This window comes from Cuculus canorus, chromosome 15 (genome assembly GCF_017976375.1).
Source record: "Cuculus canorus isolate bCucCan1 chromosome 15, bCucCan1.pri, whole genome shotgun sequence".
In the NCBI taxonomy this organism is placed as follows: domain Eukaryota; kingdom Metazoa; phylum Chordata; class Aves; order Cuculiformes; family Cuculidae; genus Cuculus; species Cuculus canorus.
Genome location: NC_071415.1, coordinates 17,644,752 through 17,663,920, shown reverse-complemented (window position 1 = coordinate 17,663,920; position 19,169 = coordinate 17,644,752). Strand labels below are relative to the sequence as shown.

Here is a 19,169-nt window from a genome sequence, read left to right as displayed (position 1 = left end):
ACCAGTCTTTGAACAGTCCCAAGGGATTTTAGCTTTAGGTTTTTGTTCGTTGGTTGTTTTTTTGGTTTTAGGCTGTTGTTGGGGTTTTTTTGTTAGTTGTTCGGGTTTTTTATTAACAGAGAATTCAGCACAATGTTTATAAAGTTGTAAAATGAAAACTACAACAATCTTATTTTTCTATTTAACCTTCAGAATAGATCATCAAAATAGAATATGCACCAGCACTGCAAGAGAGGTTTTGGTTCACATTTATCTGACAAGCACAGAGAAAGTGTGTCCCAGTACTGGCAAAGGAGAACTCCTGAACAGCGTATGAGTCTTATGTAAGTGTTCTCATAGATTGTAGGTGGTTGCTATCTTTCTAAACTGCCGAAGACAAACGCTTCTTTTATTTTTAAACATTTATCTTCAAAAGAGAAAGTATATTTCCCTAGAAAAATCTCAGAAGGGGAGAAAATACATACTTCCCTGCCACCTGAGACACTAGACTGGCATTTAATTTGGCACAAACTGTGAAATTTGGATGATGCTTAGGTAGTAAATCAGCTTTGATTTTAGAAACCTGCTGGAAAAAAAAAACAGTTAAAAAATCACAGTGTATTCAAACTCTGGCAAAGCCAAATGGCTGACCTTAACACTGCTCAGTCATTTACACCTGCAGGGAACACAGATCACCGTACACAGTGCGGCAGCAAATTATTATTAGTGACATCAGATTAGATGTTAGCAACATCAGTCCCCAGTACAGAATTTATTACAGAAACATGGTGTTAATATCAGCAGTCCAGTCACCTAGGCTTAAGTGTCTCCATTTATAAAACTCAGCAAAATTTTAAGTTACACAGCTAGCATTTTGTAAAACACCCGAATCTTTAGTGGGAAGAATACCAGAACTGAAAAACTGTTGTGGGTTTCTTTTTTTTCCCTTCAGTGTGTCAGGAAACACTAAAAAAGACACTTAAGCTTAAGCACCGCATCGAGCAGGTTAGCTTAACAGTTGCCAGTGAGGGTCATTTGCATTAAGCTCTTGGATCTCCTTGTCAGTGCCTAGAAAGACTTGAAAACCCATACAGTGGGATGATGATCTCTAACCATTCTAATAGTAGTAAGCATTTAGGGGACCACTGAGGTTTCAAATAGCACTTCAGTTTGGACAGTGACCATTAGTGATTTATGTCTGAGATAACGTGTGAAGTCACAACATGACTTCTTGGCAATTCCTCTTTCCATCTCATAAATGAAGGGCAAGGACTATGCTTTCAGAGAGATGCTCTTCCTATCAGGTGCATAGAGAGGCCTAAAGCAACATTTGTAATCTTCGCATTAGCCAAGTCCCAGTGGTCAGCCCCTTGGAATGCTCAGGACCTCATTTCTTTCACAGTATCAATACACGTGGGACTTAAGACACAAACATTCAAAATACACAGGGACTTCTAGATAGCTGACAGTTAGGGTGTTGTTCAGGTAAGAGAGTCATTTCCCAGAGACAAGAACTGGGGATGGAATAACTGCTTCAAAGAGAGGAAAAGATACAATGTTTTTAAAGCATGACTCCTTTTGGCATGCTGCCTGTCAGTGAACGGTAAAGAGAAAAGTAAGAAACAAATAATAGGGTTGGCTGCAGGAAATCCAACTCAAGTCAGTTCCTGGAGCAATACCAAACCTAGGCGTCTGCTACAAAGACAATAATGCTCCTCAGCCTAGTGTACAATGGTTTCTCTGTGACCTCTAAAATGCAACGTATTCTATTTGATAGACACTAACATATTGTATATGCACAATTTCATTTCAGCTGTGCTTAACATCCTATATGTTTGAGAGCTTACTCAGTTCCTATACAAAAAACTATTGGGCTCCATTTGTGATTGTTCTGAATACCTTTTTCTGCATATCAATACACGATTTCCCCCCCACACTCTAAAGACTACTTATATTTCATTACAAACTTGAAAGAAATAGTAATCATAATAATGATGATGTGGCTTTGGAAAACAAAAAGTATTTAAAAGCACTTAAAGCTGCTGCTCCAAATCACTAGCCTGTTTTTTACACTGAGTCTCATATATTGTTTTTTTTTAAATAACAAGGACATAAAAACCAAAATGTAACCTCTTGCATTTAGCACTGTAATTATAACAAAAAAGTTAAAGACAATTTTTTTTTGTGGAGGGTTGTTGTTTTTCATTTCCTCAATAGATTTCAAATCCACTTACATGTAGAACCAGTAAAGATGAATATATATGACTGAGTACAAAATGAACATGGACATGGGAAGTACTTGCTATTAATAATCACCCAGATTAATGGTAAATTAATGGAATATGTTTGTCTGATTAATTTTTGTCATTTGTAATTTCACTGATTGGAGAAAATGTATCAAATTAAGTTCGCCTTTGATGCAAGAATGCTTGTTCTGTTGATACTTAGGCCACTTATTTTATGTATTCCACAGTGGATTAAGAGACCAAAAGATACTTTTCAAGAAAAAAAGTCTTTAAGATATCTAACCATTTTAGTATTCCACTTCATGGTGTGATTCTATTCCTTTTCCCAAAACGCAGTGTCAACAGTGCTGACAACGTGGTGTTGCTTTCTACTTCTGTCACTAGTTTCTCACATAACCTCTCTCACTGCAAGTAGTTTGGATACAGTATATGAATTTCAAAATTAAAGATGACATTAAGTTATTACATTGAAAGAGAAATTGCAGTCTTACAGTTAAAATACAGTGCATATATATTAATTAATGAAGATAAATTTTGTGATAAAATACACATTAACAAGGACTTAAATCTTGCGGCTATTTTTAAAGTTAATTAGAGAAAAGCAGAAAAAGATGAGAAATATCAACAGCTGACTAACTATGAGTAATCATCCTGGATTATGCATTATCAGAAACTCACTGTTCATTTCAGCATGCAGAAGCAGATGATAGAACTGAGATCCTGTCATGCTTTTCACCATGCCAATCACTGGAATGCCGTGCTTCTTAAAGGAGCACGGAGTCAAGACCAGAGTGAACTATTTCAGATAATTTATTAAATAACAGAAAATCTAACGAGTAATTTTTTTTTACTGTGTAGCTAAATGAATACCAGTGAGCAGACATTAGAATCAGACTGATTAAAGTCTGATAAGAAACAAGCTACACTAGCAAATGCATACCATAAAGTATGAAAGTATAGAAGAATACTTTGGATGGACAGATGCAGGGCATGAGGCAACAGAATACTCGATGATACATTCCTTCCTGTATTATCTCCAGGCAAAAAAACAAAGGCACCTCAGATGCAGTCTTCAACAATTTTTTACTTTAATTCACCTTCTGAGCAGACATAATTCGATGTCTTCTCTTCTTTTTTGTGGATATTCTTAGTCAGCAATGCTCATAATAGAAGCTCTGCTAAATGATGTTACGCATACGCACACCCTGTGCATGGCAATGTCATTTCCAAATGCTCAGAAAATATAATAGTAACATTCCTGGTTTTTCAGTCTATTACAATTATGTGGATTGTCAACATTTTACATTTGTTTTAACACTCAAATAAATAAATAAAGAAACCATGTACACTATTGGTGTGCAAACAGATGATGCTTCTAGTTTCTCATCCTCATGGATCTCTACACATTTAAATTATTTTTCTTATCTTTTGATAGCCAAAATGCTGATCTATTTTAAAACTAAATGTTGGTAGAGCACCAAAAGCATTTCAGAGAAGGTTAAGTTACTCCATGATTTCATTTGTTTGCTTAGCTACTTCAAGATGTTCCCATTTATGACTAAGCTGCAGGTGCTATTCTGTTTATTTTAGTGCCTGTAAACCAAACCCTTGAATTGAACAAAGCAAGGAAAGCATTAGGATTCGAGTCAAAAAGGAAGGAACTGCAGGACCGTTTCCCATTGAACATTCTATCTTCTACCTTCCTTCATAAGCATGACTAGACATTACACAATAATTTCTATAAATGCCTTGAAAAATATATACTTTGCTTCTTTTTCTTTATATATGCTGCTACAGGGAATGGCAAAATTTTATAGCTCGTGTACCAAAGACTGGCATTTGGCCTCTTTAAAAAAAAAAAATGCAATCAACCTCTATAGGACAGAATTTCACTTATTATTCACATTCATCAGTAAACTAAATATTGACTAAACATGAATTAAAAATAATGTAGCATAATTAGGGTTCACTAGCAACTTCAATTTAAGGGATCCAGCGAACATCAAAATGATGATATCTGAACTGCAACTCAGTGTGCTCCTGCATCTGATACACAGTTAAGCAGTCCTACTCATAACCTCAGGGCAACTTTGAAAATCTCTTTCACGAACCTTCTACTGTACCAACATAGCTACATTCAGATATTAACAGTGCAAACAACAACTTGAATTAGCTCTCAGGGAAACCAGTCAACTTGTTGCTCTGAATTTCTGAAACAACTTCTAAAATTTAACCTGCTAACAGACAGAAGAAAAACTTACAAGGTGACAGATTGATGTTTAAATAAAAAAGATAAAAATCATGTTCGGTACATCTTAGGCAGCAACCATTTACCACGCGTTTTTTATTTGATTTACCTTATTTTAGATGTACTCTAAGCGCTTATTCTCTTTCCTGTTCTCTTCTTATTTATAACCATTTAACCTCCCTGTAGAGGTAAAAAAACATGGTAGAACATTATATGTATTTCACTGTCCCAAATGACTGGTTTTACTTTGCAAATTATTAGAAGTATTTAATCATCTTCTCTATTCTGTTTCCTTTAACAAGAAAGAAAACAGGCATAGACCAAGCAGGTCTGACTTACAAGTTCATGGGACCACCTCTTCTTTTCACCAATTCAATTTACATTGGATGATGTGACAAATTTTGAATAGCAACGAAAGTATAGTTATGGGCTAATTAAAGAAGGTGATGGAAGGTTTAAGATTATTGTGGTATAGTGCTGCTCTCTGGCTTAGACAAAACCACTAGGTGAGCTACACCTGTAAGATTTTGAAGGCTCCTCCAGTGCTCCCAAGAATAATTCACAGTTAGCTACATACATTAAATACATTTACTCATCACGTAGCATGCTGTGTGGGTACGAAGGCTCATCCTGCTCAGCTGAACAGGGACAGCGACACAGAATTTTGGCAGTCCCATAATACCACCTCATGCTCTACTCAATACATGTAAATTATGCTCCGCTGTATTTTTCATTATCCTAGAGTCAGAATGGGGCCAATATATTTTACTTTTCTTATAGGCAAAGCTGCTACTGGAATGGGACAAATATGTTTATTTGTTTGGCTTAGAAGCATTACTTTCTATTGCAAACTTTAAAAAGCACTTAAAAGGGAAAGAGCACAGTCATGTCATCACTTATGCAGCAGCTATCATTTAGATCCATGGCTTCAAGAAGACAATGTCTTCCCTCCTCAATCTTCTACTGATACTCTCCAAGTTACATCTACTACTACAGCAGGGTTAAAGAACAGTTATTAAACCTCACCTGGAAGCAAACAGAACAAAAGTGTCACCTTGTTTTCCCAAACAGTGAACCACTGCTCAGCTGCTCATATCCTACCTTGTATTAAGTGACCTGATTTTTTATACAAGTGACAAAAGGTCAGAATGTGAATGCAATTACATCGTTTGTACTAGATCTACACCTTGCAGTATCTTCCCAAAACTAAAGCGGGAGCTTTTACAGATACAATAAGAATGCATACTGAAATACTGAATTCCAAGTGTTTAAGCACAGACTTTAAGGTAGGAAAAAAAAAAAAACAAAGCACAAACCAACCCCCAGCTTCCTAAAGACTGAAAATTAAGCATGAAGACAGATCACAAATGTAATATTATAACTTGAACAGAAAAATAAATTTTGTAAAAGACAAAAAACCACTCTACTAAACAAAGCCCAAACTTTTACTTCTCCAATTAAGAAAACTTTTTTAACAAGGCAAATAATGCTCTCTGTGAACTGGGTAAGACCCCAGGAGGGAATATCACTTACTGTTTCTTTATAAAAAGTACAGAATCAAGGTTATAAAGTGATCAAGCTTAATCCTCAGACCACCACCCATATTCTTAACAAAAAAACCCAGAAAAAGTATGTTATTAGTATGGTGCCTGAAATCTCTAATGTTCTAAACAATTTAATGCTATAATCCACAGTCCATGCCCTCAGTGCTTTAAGAAACAATTTCTCACGATCTCCAAAGCTGAAACAAACTTGAATTCCATTTTCCATACTGAAATTAGCTAAAGACTAACAGGGCAGAAACTCTGGGTCAAGAGAGTTTATGTTGCCTAAGGCCACTTTCAAAGAACTCTTATCTATTAAACTATTGTGTGTTCCAATATTTCATTGCCTACAAAACTGCTTACTTAAAAAGAAATAAATAAAAAAGAGATAGATGGTAACCATAAAATTGCTTACGGTAGATTTCTGCACAAATTGCTACACTTAACAGCTGTAACACGTCTAAATCCTCTATTTCTTAGGATTTTCTCTTAATACAACTTAAAGTGAAAAAAAGCCTTTAAACCTCCTCCTTACAAAACAGTCATCATTCTCACCTTCCTCAGTTATAAAGGAGAGGGAAAAAGTCCTCTGTTTATGAAGAAATGGCAGTAAGGAAGAACTGTCTGGTCAAGAAACAAACCTAATGGCCTTCAGAACTACTTCTGAAGAAGAACCACACAATAGAAATTTAATAAACATAAGAAAAAACTCTCTGATTCAAAGACATAAATTTCATATGTAGACTTAAAAATGAGGAAGCCTGACTGCAACAATTTCCTTCACTCAGTTAAGGCTAATTATTTCCAAAGCTCAACTTTAAGGAACATAATATTTAGAAATTTATAATGGAAATAAAACCACAAATCAATTTAACACTCACAGGAGTGTAAAAAGAACCCTGTCTGTATGAACCCTGTCTGTAGCCCCCCAACGTAAAGAACTGTATTATTTCTGAATTGAAAAGGAAGAGACACCATTAATGAAGTCTGATATACTAATATGAAAGTTCTTGTGCAACAGTACCCAATTATAACAAAATTTAAACAGCTTTTACTAATGGTTATTCCTTAATAAACAGAACAACTGCCACCACTAAAGCATCTAAAGTAAATGCTTTAAGAAAATAAAACTATAGGTATTGACTAATTAAGTCCAAATGCACAGTGACTAAATATAGAACATTCCTGTTGCAAGTGGACTTGGTGGTTCTAACTGTGCTGCCTGACAGAATTACCAGGGTCTCATTTCACCACCCAATTTCTTGTTATGATGGTCTGTCAACGCTGCTGGATTAGTTGTTGGCATGGGTATTACCGTAAATAACCCATATAAATACAGAAATAATAAAGCAGTAACTTCTCTTGAAGTAAGTATTTACTAGAAACAGAGTAAGTACTGCCCTCATAAGCCAGCCATTAAAATCCTTCTGCTGGACATAAACTCCAAATGAAATCACAGTGTGTAATACACAGCTGGAAAATGGTGAGGTTTTCACTTCAGGCACAGTTGTGTGATGACGTTGTGATCATTTTCAGTATTTACCTAAACTATATGAGCCAAATGATGCCAATAGGAGAAAATTTTAAAGAAACAACAGCAATTCCGAAACAAATGACCTGCTACCTGATCAACTTTGCTTTTGGAGCCACTCCTCAGTATTCAGCGATAGTGGGTATTATCACTTTCCCTACTTGCAAATTGTGTGTAGGTTTTGGATTTCCTACCTAAAATAACTTATTTTAGGGTTTGCAAAAACACATTAATTCTTATGAGTTCATCTCATTAAATTAAATTCTACAATTTTACTAAAATAATTCCACTTTGTAATAGTGAAAAATTTAAAAGTGAGACCTAACTTGCAAACACATGGCTTCATCCTCAATTTTACATTCAGTTCTGTAGCAAATGCTGCTGCACAGTGACACTAAATCAATGAAAGTCTGACTTCACCTATTTTCAGAATTTTCTTTCTAGGAGTGGACTTAAAATTTATTTCCTTTGTTGGATGCAAAGCAAGCACGTGTAACTATAAGCGGAAAATGTGTGAACAAGCATGCTGCCATCAGAAAAGAAATTTTGAATTATTAGAAAATCTGACATATTACTACTAAACTGTGTCAAGAGCTGAATCAAAAGAATTTTTAAGATTATTTCCTAATTCACACAGTTTACAAGTTTTTAACAAAAACCTTATAAACATACTGAGTGTATTTACAGAGTAGAGTATAGCCATAAAAAAGAGTGCAACTTACATACTGAAAATCATTAGCTAAACATTAAGGCATTTCTTTTGATTATCTGTCAAGTCATTTTTTTTAAACAGAAAGATACTTTTAAGATGATTTTTTAAATGTATTTTAAGACTATATTTTTAAAGAGAAAATCCTAAAACTTAACCCACCAAGTAACATGAAATGTTAATAATGAAAAAAACAAATGCTCGAAATTAGTTCAGAGATTTATTAGTCCATTCAAAACCTCCTAAAATAAAAACATAATGATCCCATTGATTTCTATCTCAGCATATTCAGCAAGCTCCATTTTCAACATATGCACATTCAAGGCCCTCATCTGTCTGATAATCACCAAAGAAAAGCACACACATGCTCTTTTGCTTTCACATTTCCAAAGTTCTTTACATATAAGAATGAAACATACTATGAAAGATGGCTAATTCACAACAGACACAAGTATTGATAACACAATCAACTGAGATTAATGGTGACATCACATGTTCTCTTTGGTAACATTTAAATATCAACACTTAATAAGACCGTAATTCACAGTTTACACTGAACGCCCGTCAATCTAAAAGATTACCTTGCAAAAAATTGACTGCATCTAGAACACTGGGATGCAAGAAGGAATGCATCTACCACAATGACATTCATACAGATTTCTTTGCTTATGTTAAATCACAGGTATTACTTTTCTAAAGCTTTACTAGCATGTGGTTCTAAATCCTAAATAGCTTTAAGCATGTGTTCAATTCTGTGGAACCCACTTAGTCTCATAAACACAGGCTTAAAGCTTTGCTGATTCACAACTTTACCAAATAATACATTTTCATTTTTAAAAAAGGGGAACAAAATTGAGGATTGTGCCAGCGACATAATCAGACAGAATGCCAGCAGCTGGAACTCCATGTCTCTGTAATTTTGTGTACGGGAATATTGAGAGACTTGACACTTCATGAGACATAAGAACCATTTATGGGTATTAACTGGCATTTACTGGAATATGCTAACAATATGAACTCCATTTTAATGAGTTTCTATACCAATTGTTTTATGAGCTACCTCTTTTACATTTATAATGCAGAATGACTGGGCAACATACTTTTAATGTGTCTAGAATTTTTAATCAAGTTCTCAGCAACTGTTCTCTGATGTCCCAGCAGACTTCTAACATCAGAAAGAAACTGGCAATAAAAATACAATTGCCCATCTTTTTCAGGGATATAAATTAGAGCTAATTATCTCATAAATCCACAGCTGAAGAAAAGTAGGAAACTAGGAGGGTTGGTTTTATTTTCAGTGTTTTGTTCATTTGCGTTTCACAGCCAGTGTGAAGATCAAAAATGAGCTTAGCCATGACTTCTCTCTCATTTTGTTGCTTTTGGCGTCGTGCCCAGGTTTAAGCCAGTTTTCAAACATTCAATTAATGACTTTAGCAAAGTACCCAAATGTGAAATCTTAAAATACTGTCCTACTGAGTCAACAATCACAAAGGTTCATTTTATTGCACAAGTGCAAAACTGTTACATTAACATCTGGATTTAATAACAGTAATCTGAACACTATTCAATAAATTCTGTAATGAGCATCTGCTTTGGAGTTTCATGATATAGAAGATTTTTGTGCCTCAACAGCACTGAAGAGTAGTTTTACAGCAGCTGTCAATCATCATCACAGAAGATAAATTTGAAAAAGTTTTATTCCATAATTAATTCTATGCAATTTAGGCACTTGAACTTCAGGTAATAAAAATGCTTAAGAAACAATGCCAGGAATACTAGTTCGCTATGCCCAATGCAGCACAGAATAACTACATTCATGGTTGTCAAGTGCAAATAGGCTTAATTTCAGTCGTTGATCATTTTTTTTTTTTTAAAGGCATGCTGCTAAAAAAGTAGCAGATACATTTGCAGTAAGGAAAGGCTGCGGATTTACTAACCCAGGACATGAAGTGAACTGGTTTGCCAAGTCTAATCAAAGCTGCTCTTCTTCATGTAGCCTGAATGTAACCCTAAAAACACACCTTACCTTCAGGTTAAAGGAAGCTCTCGTATCTGTGTGTGTTTCCAATCAGTAATTTTTTGCCCAACACTACAGTTCTGGAGTTTGTTGGAATACATCAGTGCTCCAGATACATACTACCTTCTGTGTACATCCAGAAAAGTTTGTACATCTCTGTTCTTCCATACTCTGGAGCAGTTCTTAGCCATTGAAGTTGCATGTAGTGTCTGGCCTTTTCTGTAGCGGTGGGGCCAATGCTCTGTTTCATCAAGAGGCCTCAGTAGAAGCTATCAGGGAGGCTTTAAGCTTGGTGCTTTGCGTCTCAGATACTCTGAAAACAAAACAATCCTTCCTAGCCCGCCCCCCGCAATAAAGCACTTTTCCCATACAAAAGATGGGGAGGGAGGGGCCAGGATAAGAATTTTCACCATTTTGGTACCAGCTGAACATCAGAGGGGCACAGTTCCAAAACTGAGAATGTTTTAGTTGACATAACCCAAAGTTCCTTATTTTACGAAGTTGCTCGACTCCCTTCCTATTGAAATTGGATCCTGTCGTGAGCCATAAAGCATTCTTAGTTACTCCCTTCCAGAAAGGAGTTTCTTCTTCTCATCTATAACTGAATTTATTTAATCAAAATGCATTGGATATGGTGATACTTTGGAAGTGCTGTGCTGTGAAGTGCTCTGGCGCTAGGCTGGTAATTGCCTGAGTCAATGCAGAATAACTGTTAAAAAGAGACAAAAAATGCTCTATAGACCAAAGTTTTGCCTACCAATATAAAAAATATTAACATTTAGGAAAAGTCTAACATAATCTGTGAAGGCTTGCAAGTGTGCCAGTCCCTTAAAAAAAGAGAAAATATTATTTAATCAGCATAAGAATATTTAAGACAAAAATTCTAAGAGGTGATTAAAAACACTCATCAAATGGCAAAGCAAAACCACCACAATAGCTTGCTCTTTGCTTATGTAACGTAGGTACTACATAGCCTCAAATTCGTGTTTGCATGAGAACATGTCTCTTGGAAAACCTTCCATTTTAACAGGGTTATAAAACCACCACAATTTAAAGTGATACATTGCTAACTAAACCAAAAAAATCCCAAACACACACACAACAGCTTTACAAAAAAAACCCTGTATTTCAAAAGTTTTAATTGTGGTAAGACATAGCACTTACCTTGTATGTTTAAGCCTCCTTATATAGTTGTCTGTTTCAGCACATTTCTGGTCCATTGGAAAGGACAGACAAGAAAAACAAAAATCACAAAAACGTTACAAGGATTCAAGTTACACAAGTTATTCTTTCTCAGCTTCTGCAGTTTTGTGATGTTACAGTATCTTATTAAGTTAAAGTCTTAGAGTGAACTAGTTTCAATATGGTCTAGGCTCTTTTTTAGCACTTTTCATGTTACTACTCAAATTCTAACACACTGATCATTTGTCTTTCCAGTCAAGAATAACAGCGCTTGAAGTGCCTCACTCACTCCTTCTAACTCAACTACAGTATATGAGACCAGTCCTAGCTCCTTCAAACCCAGCTCGCGTAATTCCTTAGAGCTAGAATGCGTTCACACTTGGAATTTTAAGTGTCAATCATATCTACGCACTATAACTTCATTTAACAGATACGAATTTTGGTTTTCTATAGATTCCAATACAAAAGGAACCTTTATTTAAAAAAAAAAAAAAGGAAACCCTTCACAACCAAAGTTTGGCTTTTTGCTGTGACAACAAATCAAATGTATTTGTTCCGTCATCAACGTTTATCAGTGCAGTTTAGAGAATACGTGTACATATATGCATATACAGACACACACGATTACGTCAATGGAAACCTACTGCATACTACAGTCAAAAAAATCCCAGTTATCTTTAAGGTCCCATACATTGCTCAGCCACACAACGCTGTTTTCATCCCAAGAGATGATTTCTAAGAGATAGGGTCTTCCTTTTTTTAAGGGTTTCCATGCCCAGCGGCTGAAGCTGATGTTATGGTTTCTATATCTAGCCATGAAAAAGGTTAAAATATAAACATGTAAAAAACCAAACCAAAACACACAAGAGGAAGAGGTTACAAGACAGGAACACTAAGACAGGCCTGAAAAAAGAAATGGCCTAAATAAAAGGTATTTCTGCTTTCTTCCAATTATTTATAAACTCTCTTTAAAAAAAAAAAACCAAAACCCCAGAGCCACAATTAAGTGTATTCCCTATCCACTATCGTATTTATTCATAATTTAATCAATTATCTAATTTGATTTCTAGGCTAACAAGGAAGGGCTCCAATTTATTGAGCCTTTTATGTGTATAAACAGTAAATTTGGCTGAATATGTGCATACTATCCCCCACCAGTAAAGCTTTTTAGTAACTCATTCAACAGAATCCCACAAAGTAAAAATAAAATATTAAAGCAATTTTCAAGTCACTGTATGACTTGCTCCTAAAAAGATCACCTGTACCTTCAAATCCAGTTTGCTACATTTCTCCAAATACAGATAAATTCCGAAAGTCGTTCTGCGCTTGCAATAACGTACTGAGGATTTTTTGAGTCCAATGTTTTTATTTTCTTAATAACCGGTGTGATTACCAGACAGCACTCTGTCAAGTTTAAATGTGCATTACACAGAAGGAAAAAAATAATCACAATTTGCCTTAACTAACTGCACAGGAAAGAAAACTTCAGGAAGGAACTGGGTAAACTGTCAAACACTAAGAAAAAGAAGTTATAAAACGCCAGGTGTGCCTTTGTTGAGAGCTTTTAAGCATCAACGAATTCAAAATCCGGGCATTTTTCCATCATTAAGGGAAAGCGGCAGCGCGAGGGAGACGCGTAAACCCCTTCCCACGAACAGGACCCGCAGAGCGCTCGGGGCGTTCGCGCGGCTCTTTCGGAGGTACTGACAGCAAAGCTGTGCGATCGCACAGCGCCGCTCGAGACGCGCACGGGAAGATCAGCAGCTCGTAGTTACTCCACGACTAAACCTATCGTTTACTTTAACCCCTGCAGGTCTGCGGCCGCCCCAGCACCCGCCGCGCAGCCCGTTCGCCCTGCGGGGCGGCTCGGAGCAGCCCCCGCCACCGGGAGCGGCCGCAGCACCGCGGGCCCCACCAGCCGGCCCCGGCCGGCCCCGCGCGAACGCCTCAGCCGCCGGGCGCGAGCCGCTTCCCCGGGCGAGCGCTCGGCCGGTCCCCGCTGCCGCCGCAGGTGAGCGAGCCCGAGCGCGGCCGGGGCCCCCGCCCGCCGCGGCCCCGGGGAGCGCCCGGCCCGGGCCCGGCCCTGCTCTGAGGCGGCGCCGAGGAGCCCCGCGCCCGCCGCTCCCCACCGCGGCTCCCGCGCAGCGACCCCGCCCGTCACGTGACGCGCGCGGACCCCGCGCGGGCTGAGCCGCGGCGCCGTCCGCCCCGCGCTCGCTCGCCCTCGCTCACCCTCGTTCGCCGCCGCCGGCGCCGCGGACGCGTCCTCTCGCGAGCGCCGAGACCGCCCCCGGGCGCGCGCCCCGGCGGTTGGCCCGCGGGCGGGGGCGGGGAGGGCGCGCGCGCGGGCGCACTGCGTGGGGGGGCGGCTGCATCCGGGCACTCGCGGCGCGTGCCCGCGGCTGAGGGGACTGCGCCTCGCGCCCGTCCCAGCGCGGGAGGGTTAGTGTTCATCTGGGTAATGGTGTCCTTTGGAGGTCAGGCAGAAGAGTCTGACAGCGCTGTTGTCTTTCCAGCTGTGTCTTCCAGGCTCTGTTCACTTATTGGCGATGCGAACGCCTTGTGTTCAGCGTGAGCTGTGCTGAAAGGGCTCTCTTCTGCCATCTCCTCTGTTTGCAGCCTTCCCCCGTCTCAAGTGCAAGGTGAGAGAGCCGGAGCTGCTCTGAATCAGTAAGAGATTTGGCTGTTGTGAAGTTCGTATTAACATTGAAATTAAACCTTGGGAAGTAGAATCTGCATAAGATTTCTGGGAGAATTTGTCCATATTGTGAGAAACACCCATTCGCTGTTAAAACATTGAAAAGGACAAAGTCTTTGAAGCAAAGGCAATAATATTTTTATTTTACAATTCAGCGCTGAATCGGATGCCCTTCTAAAAAGACATCCCATCTTACAAAAGCAGTGGGTGTATGGGTATACAGACTGGCTTCAGACAAAGAACTGTGTAAGTCCTTAAAGAACATTTACTTTTCAAGTTTATCCAACCCTGTCTGGAGACTCCTTCAGGTTCTCTCCTGCCCCGAGATGACTACATCTCACAAGTCAACTAAGCACATCAATAAACTCTCGCAGCCCTAAGACAGGTTCTCTCTTGGCCTAAAGCAGCCGCATCGTACAGGACAGCTGAGCATATCAGGCTCTGTTCACTCATTGGAGATGCGAATGCCTTGTGTTCAGCTGTGCTGAAAGGGGTCTCTTCTGCCATCTCCTCTGTTTGCAGCCTTCCCCCATCTCAAGTGCAAGGTGAGAGAGCCGGAGCTGCTCCAAATCAGCAAGAGTTTTGGCCGTTGTGAAGTTCACGGCAACGTTAACATTAGTCATAGAATCATAGAATCACCAGGTTGGAAAAGAGCTCTTGGATCATCGAGTCCAACCACAGTCCTTGCAAGGTAATAGAATATGCATAAGATTTTTGGGAGGATTTATCCCTATGGGTGTTGGCGGGAAACATCCTGCCCAGCCCTTGTCCCGCTGCACACGAGGGATGGGGATCGCTACTCGTGTTCCCCGGCCTGATAGGGGTTACTCGCTCCCTACATCTCCAAGCCGAGTCGTGGTTGATTTGCTGGCGCTTTCGGTGTCTGCGGCCGCGGGGCCGGTGCCGGGGGGAGCGCCGCCTGTCCCCCGGAACGCTCCTTCGGGTGCTGCAGTAGCCCGAAAATCCAGAGTATGGCTGCAAAGCTCGGCTGTGCAACACCCCCCGAACAGGACGGGACTCGTAACGCCTGTGCTTTCCCCTCAGGCTTAACTAGAAACGTCGGAGGTGACTCAGCTCGATCAATCGCGGGGGGAGGGGGAGAGGTGGTGGAGACTGTCTTAGAAGAGGTTTTACAAACCTGATGATGCGTGCTTGAGAACGTGCAGTAGCAAAAAATACACATTTATGCTGCGAGTTGCCTATGAGCACGCCCGCCCGCCAGCGTTTGTTGCCTGTGTTGTGCGACGTTGTGCTTGCCCCAGTGAATGTCTCGGGAACGGGCTCCTGCTGATCCCGAGCCAGTCCTGTGCCGTAAGCGGAATGCAGCAGGCCCGTCATTATGCAACTCTGCTCGTTTGGCAGTTTTTTAGCTCCCGGGTTAGGAGCTGGGCTGCCACTCGGTGCGACGGTCCAATACAGCTTTTTTATTATTCACACTTCGCTGGCGTCCAGGAGCTCTCCAGGAGGCCAGGTAGTGCTTGTGCTACGTGCTAACAAAGCAAAACATGGTTCTGGCTCCAAGTTCTCCAGGGTGGTTGTTCGGCAGTGAGAGCACAGGCGAATGGAGCGTGTGCATGCATTTAAAAAAATAAAAAAAGTTAGGTTTTAATTTCTTACGGTTTGCTTTACAACAGTCTGTTATGATTGAAGACTTTATTGGCATTTAAAGAGTCAATGATTCAAATTATTTAGATGAGTTGGAGGAGTGGTTATTTGTTTTGATTTTTAAAACAGGGTAGGTATCTCTTGCATTCCTCCAGATTACAGTTAGCTAATCAGATTTTATCCAATTTCAGAAACAAACTAAAACTTGCAATGACCCGGAAACTTAGTAATGAACTGTATAAACATCTCATTAAAGCCTGTAATTTGCTCCAGGTTTTCTTCCATCACCCCTCAAATAAAATAGTTTGGATGCAAGTATGCTGTTCAAACCAGAAATTTGAGCGAATACGAATAGGTACTCAATTTAACGTGTAGCATTTAATTAATCAAATTAGGATTATAAAGCAATTATGGCAAAATTGAATTAAAGCGATTTATATCTGAAATTTCAGTTTTCTAAGAAAATGGAAAAATGCCGATAATAGCACAGAGATTAAGAACTTAATCCTACTTTGCTATTATGTTAGAGAAGGTCCTAAAACTTTGGATGCTAAGGCAGAGAAATTAGAAACAAATAAATTTGATGGATATCTGTTGCATCCAAACATAATTTTCTCCAGTTGAGAGAAATGATGCTCTAAACTCAGCACAAATCATTGCATAAGACCGGACCGCTATTGCTGTTAACAAAAGCAGCAGAAAAAGTAATGGAGGCGTACAGAACTGGTAAGTGTGTGAGACTGATACAAAGAACTGTGCAGTGGAACAACTGTTGAAATGCCTCTAGTTCAAGGCCTTTTTTGCATGGAAAAATGCTTTTGATGTGGTCAGAGATTTAGGGATTAATTAAAGATGTTTACAAACTGATTCTTGTTCAACAGTATTTGTGTTTTAACACAAACCAGGGATTCAGCCAAACATAGCTACATGTCTATTTTTATATTTAGTCTGTAATTAGAAATCAAGGACACTTCATCAAGTCATCCCAATCATCACACCTAAAACATGTATATTATCCTTCAAAATGACTAAATATTTGTTACTGCGCTCTCCTATAAAATTTTCTAATTTTTTAATGGTTTTGGAGTAAAAGTTGGTCTAGAGAGTTCTACAAAAGCTAATAATTAAACATCAAATAAATCCTCACCTGTAAATGCAGTAGTATGCACAAAACTGAAGGTAATCAGGGAAGAACAGGTTTATAATGTAAATTCTACCAAAGAATTCTGATTGTGAATGGTGCTGAAGATGGGATATCGAATAAGTATGCCAAAGAAATTATGTTGTGACTTTTCTTTCGCCTTCACATGCACTGAATAACAAGAATATTTTCTGTATTAATCTCTTGGAATGGTTTCCATTCACAAAGAATTCTTTGTTTTCTGTTTTCCTGAAAATGCAAGACACCCCTTTGCTACAGAGATATTATATTGACAAGTTCAGCCTGGCGCTTCACCTTTTTTTTTTTCCTTTAAGTTAGCCAACACATTTAAAAACCAAAAACATAAAAAAAACCCAGCTGTGTTTTCAGGTAACATATAAATCATATTTCTTTCTGGTATATAAGAATTGAAGTTATGTAATTGCTGCAGAAATGCAGATTGCCTCTTCACAGAGTGTACGGAATATGGGGAAACAAGCACGTACAAGAACATTGTGCAAGAGGTGGAAAATCTCTTTAATGTCACAATGCGGTCCAGATTATTCTAGTTATTTCAGCTGCCTCATGTATTAAGGCATTGTCAGTTTGTTGGTTAGAAGGATATAGACATGGTTCATATTGTGAGATACCTTGAGTATTCAATGATAAGGAATACTATAGAATACTAAAAACCTGAAGAAAAAAGTGTCAGAAGCAGAGGTGTGTTAGAAGGTTGACATTAAATACAGATGATACTCATTTCTTGAAGCTATTTGTGCTTTTTAATACAAAAGGGTGATAACAGCCAGTGAAAAGGAAGATACATTTAAAGGAGCGAATAAGTGTTTGAAAATGGTTTTGCACATAAAACGGCTCTATGGAAATTGTCCAGCTCCACACAATAGCTTGTCTTTTGAGCACCACCTTTCCTGTCCTGGGCATGAACATGCACAGCATTTCCTTCTTATTACAGGAAAGCTCAAGCAGAGCACTTGGCATTTACCTCCAAGAATAACAATGAACTCTATATTCTGTTTTCTACAATAGAAGTAAGCCTAAGGAACAGAGGTGCAATGATTTTAACTGCTAGAGTAACTCTGCTCTTTGAAAAGATGGACCTAACTCTCCCTCTGTTGCTTTCAAACTAATGTCCTGTGGTTGTAAACTGCCATACATGAAAAGTAGACAAATGACATAATATCTGTATTTTGAGATCCAAAATAATGTACAAATAAAAATAGTTGTTGTGATTTATGACAAACATGTGTTTCATCATGCAGTTGTAAGCTGTATATTTTAGGGAATAATTGTTTATGTAATGAAATAAGGCTTTTTTTTTTTTAGATTATTCAGAAACTACAGATGCTTTTTAGTTCTAGTACAGGCTTTACAGGAAAAATTGGATGTTCTGGAAGTGTAAACACTGTGTTCAGATTTGTTAATAAAGACAATTCATTATTTAAAACACAGTAAAATATTCTATAATTAATTTTAAATTAGCACAAGAATTACCAAATTCACCAGTTTTGCATGGTTTTACACATTTCAAAGTCATATCAAATACGAGAATATCAGTAAAATCATTAGTGTACTTGTCTGAGATGTATCTGTAAAGATGTTACCACTGACACCTCAAAGTCATTTGAATTGCATAGAATCATAGAATCATTAGGTTGGAAAAGACCTTAAGAGATCATCGACTCCAACCATACCTGTCTACTACTAAAGCACCTAATCTACCTGCCTTTTAAAGATCTCCAGGGATGGGGACTCAACCACCTCCCTGGGCAGCCTGTGCCAGTGCTTGATAACCCTTTCGGTGAAGTATTTTTACTTAATGTCCAATTTAAACCTCCCCTGGCACAGCTTGAGGCCATTCCCTCTTGTCCTATCACCTATTGCTTGGGAGAAGAGACCAACAGCCACCTCTCTGCAACCGCCTTTTAGGTAGTTGTAGAGAGCAATAATGTCTCTCCTCAGCCTCCTCCAGGCTAAACAACCCAAAAACTTTCCAGCAGTTCTTCTCTCAAGTGTATTAGAAGAGAGAGGGTGTATTATGTGTCCTTTAGGCCAACAAGTCTGTATATGGATTGATAAAGAGAAGAAACTGTTGTCCATAAATATTAATAATGTATTGCTGTCACTCTGCCTGTAGATATAGCTTCATATAACATGGAATTTCACTGCTGTTAATGCAGTAACCAGGGTATCCAGCTGGCTCGTTATCAATAGTAACTTGTTACTGTTGTTTGGGGAAAGACATTGTCTT

At 38.7% G+C, this 19,169-nt stretch overlaps 1 protein-coding gene across 11 annotated transcripts in view; it reads right to left on the bottom strand.

The window, feature by feature from the left end:
* Positions 1-13,788, bottom strand: part of MRTFB (myocardin related transcription factor B) — a 63,826-nt gene extending 50,038 nt beyond the window's left edge. For 3 of the 11 annotated variants that reach the window (XM_054080280.1, XM_054080285.1, XM_054080284.1), the window contains exons 1-2: positions 13,689-13,788; positions 11,439-11,485 (exon numbers count right to left, since the gene is read on the bottom strand). Coding sequence is in view for 2 of the 11 variants with exons in the window: in XM_054080282.1 (XP_053936257.1) it covers positions 11,439-11,485; positions 12,148-12,273 (173 nt within the window). In the remaining 9 variants the exon portion in view is untranslated. Of the gene's footprint in view, positions 1-4,582; positions 4,654-11,438; positions 11,486-12,147; positions 12,415-12,721; positions 12,860-13,688 lie in introns of those variants that run through there. The other 8 variants (XM_054080287.1, XM_054080290.1, XM_054080282.1 and 5 more) reach the window with 6 other exon arrangements.
* Between the last annotated feature and the right edge of the window lie 5,381 nt (positions 13,789-19,169).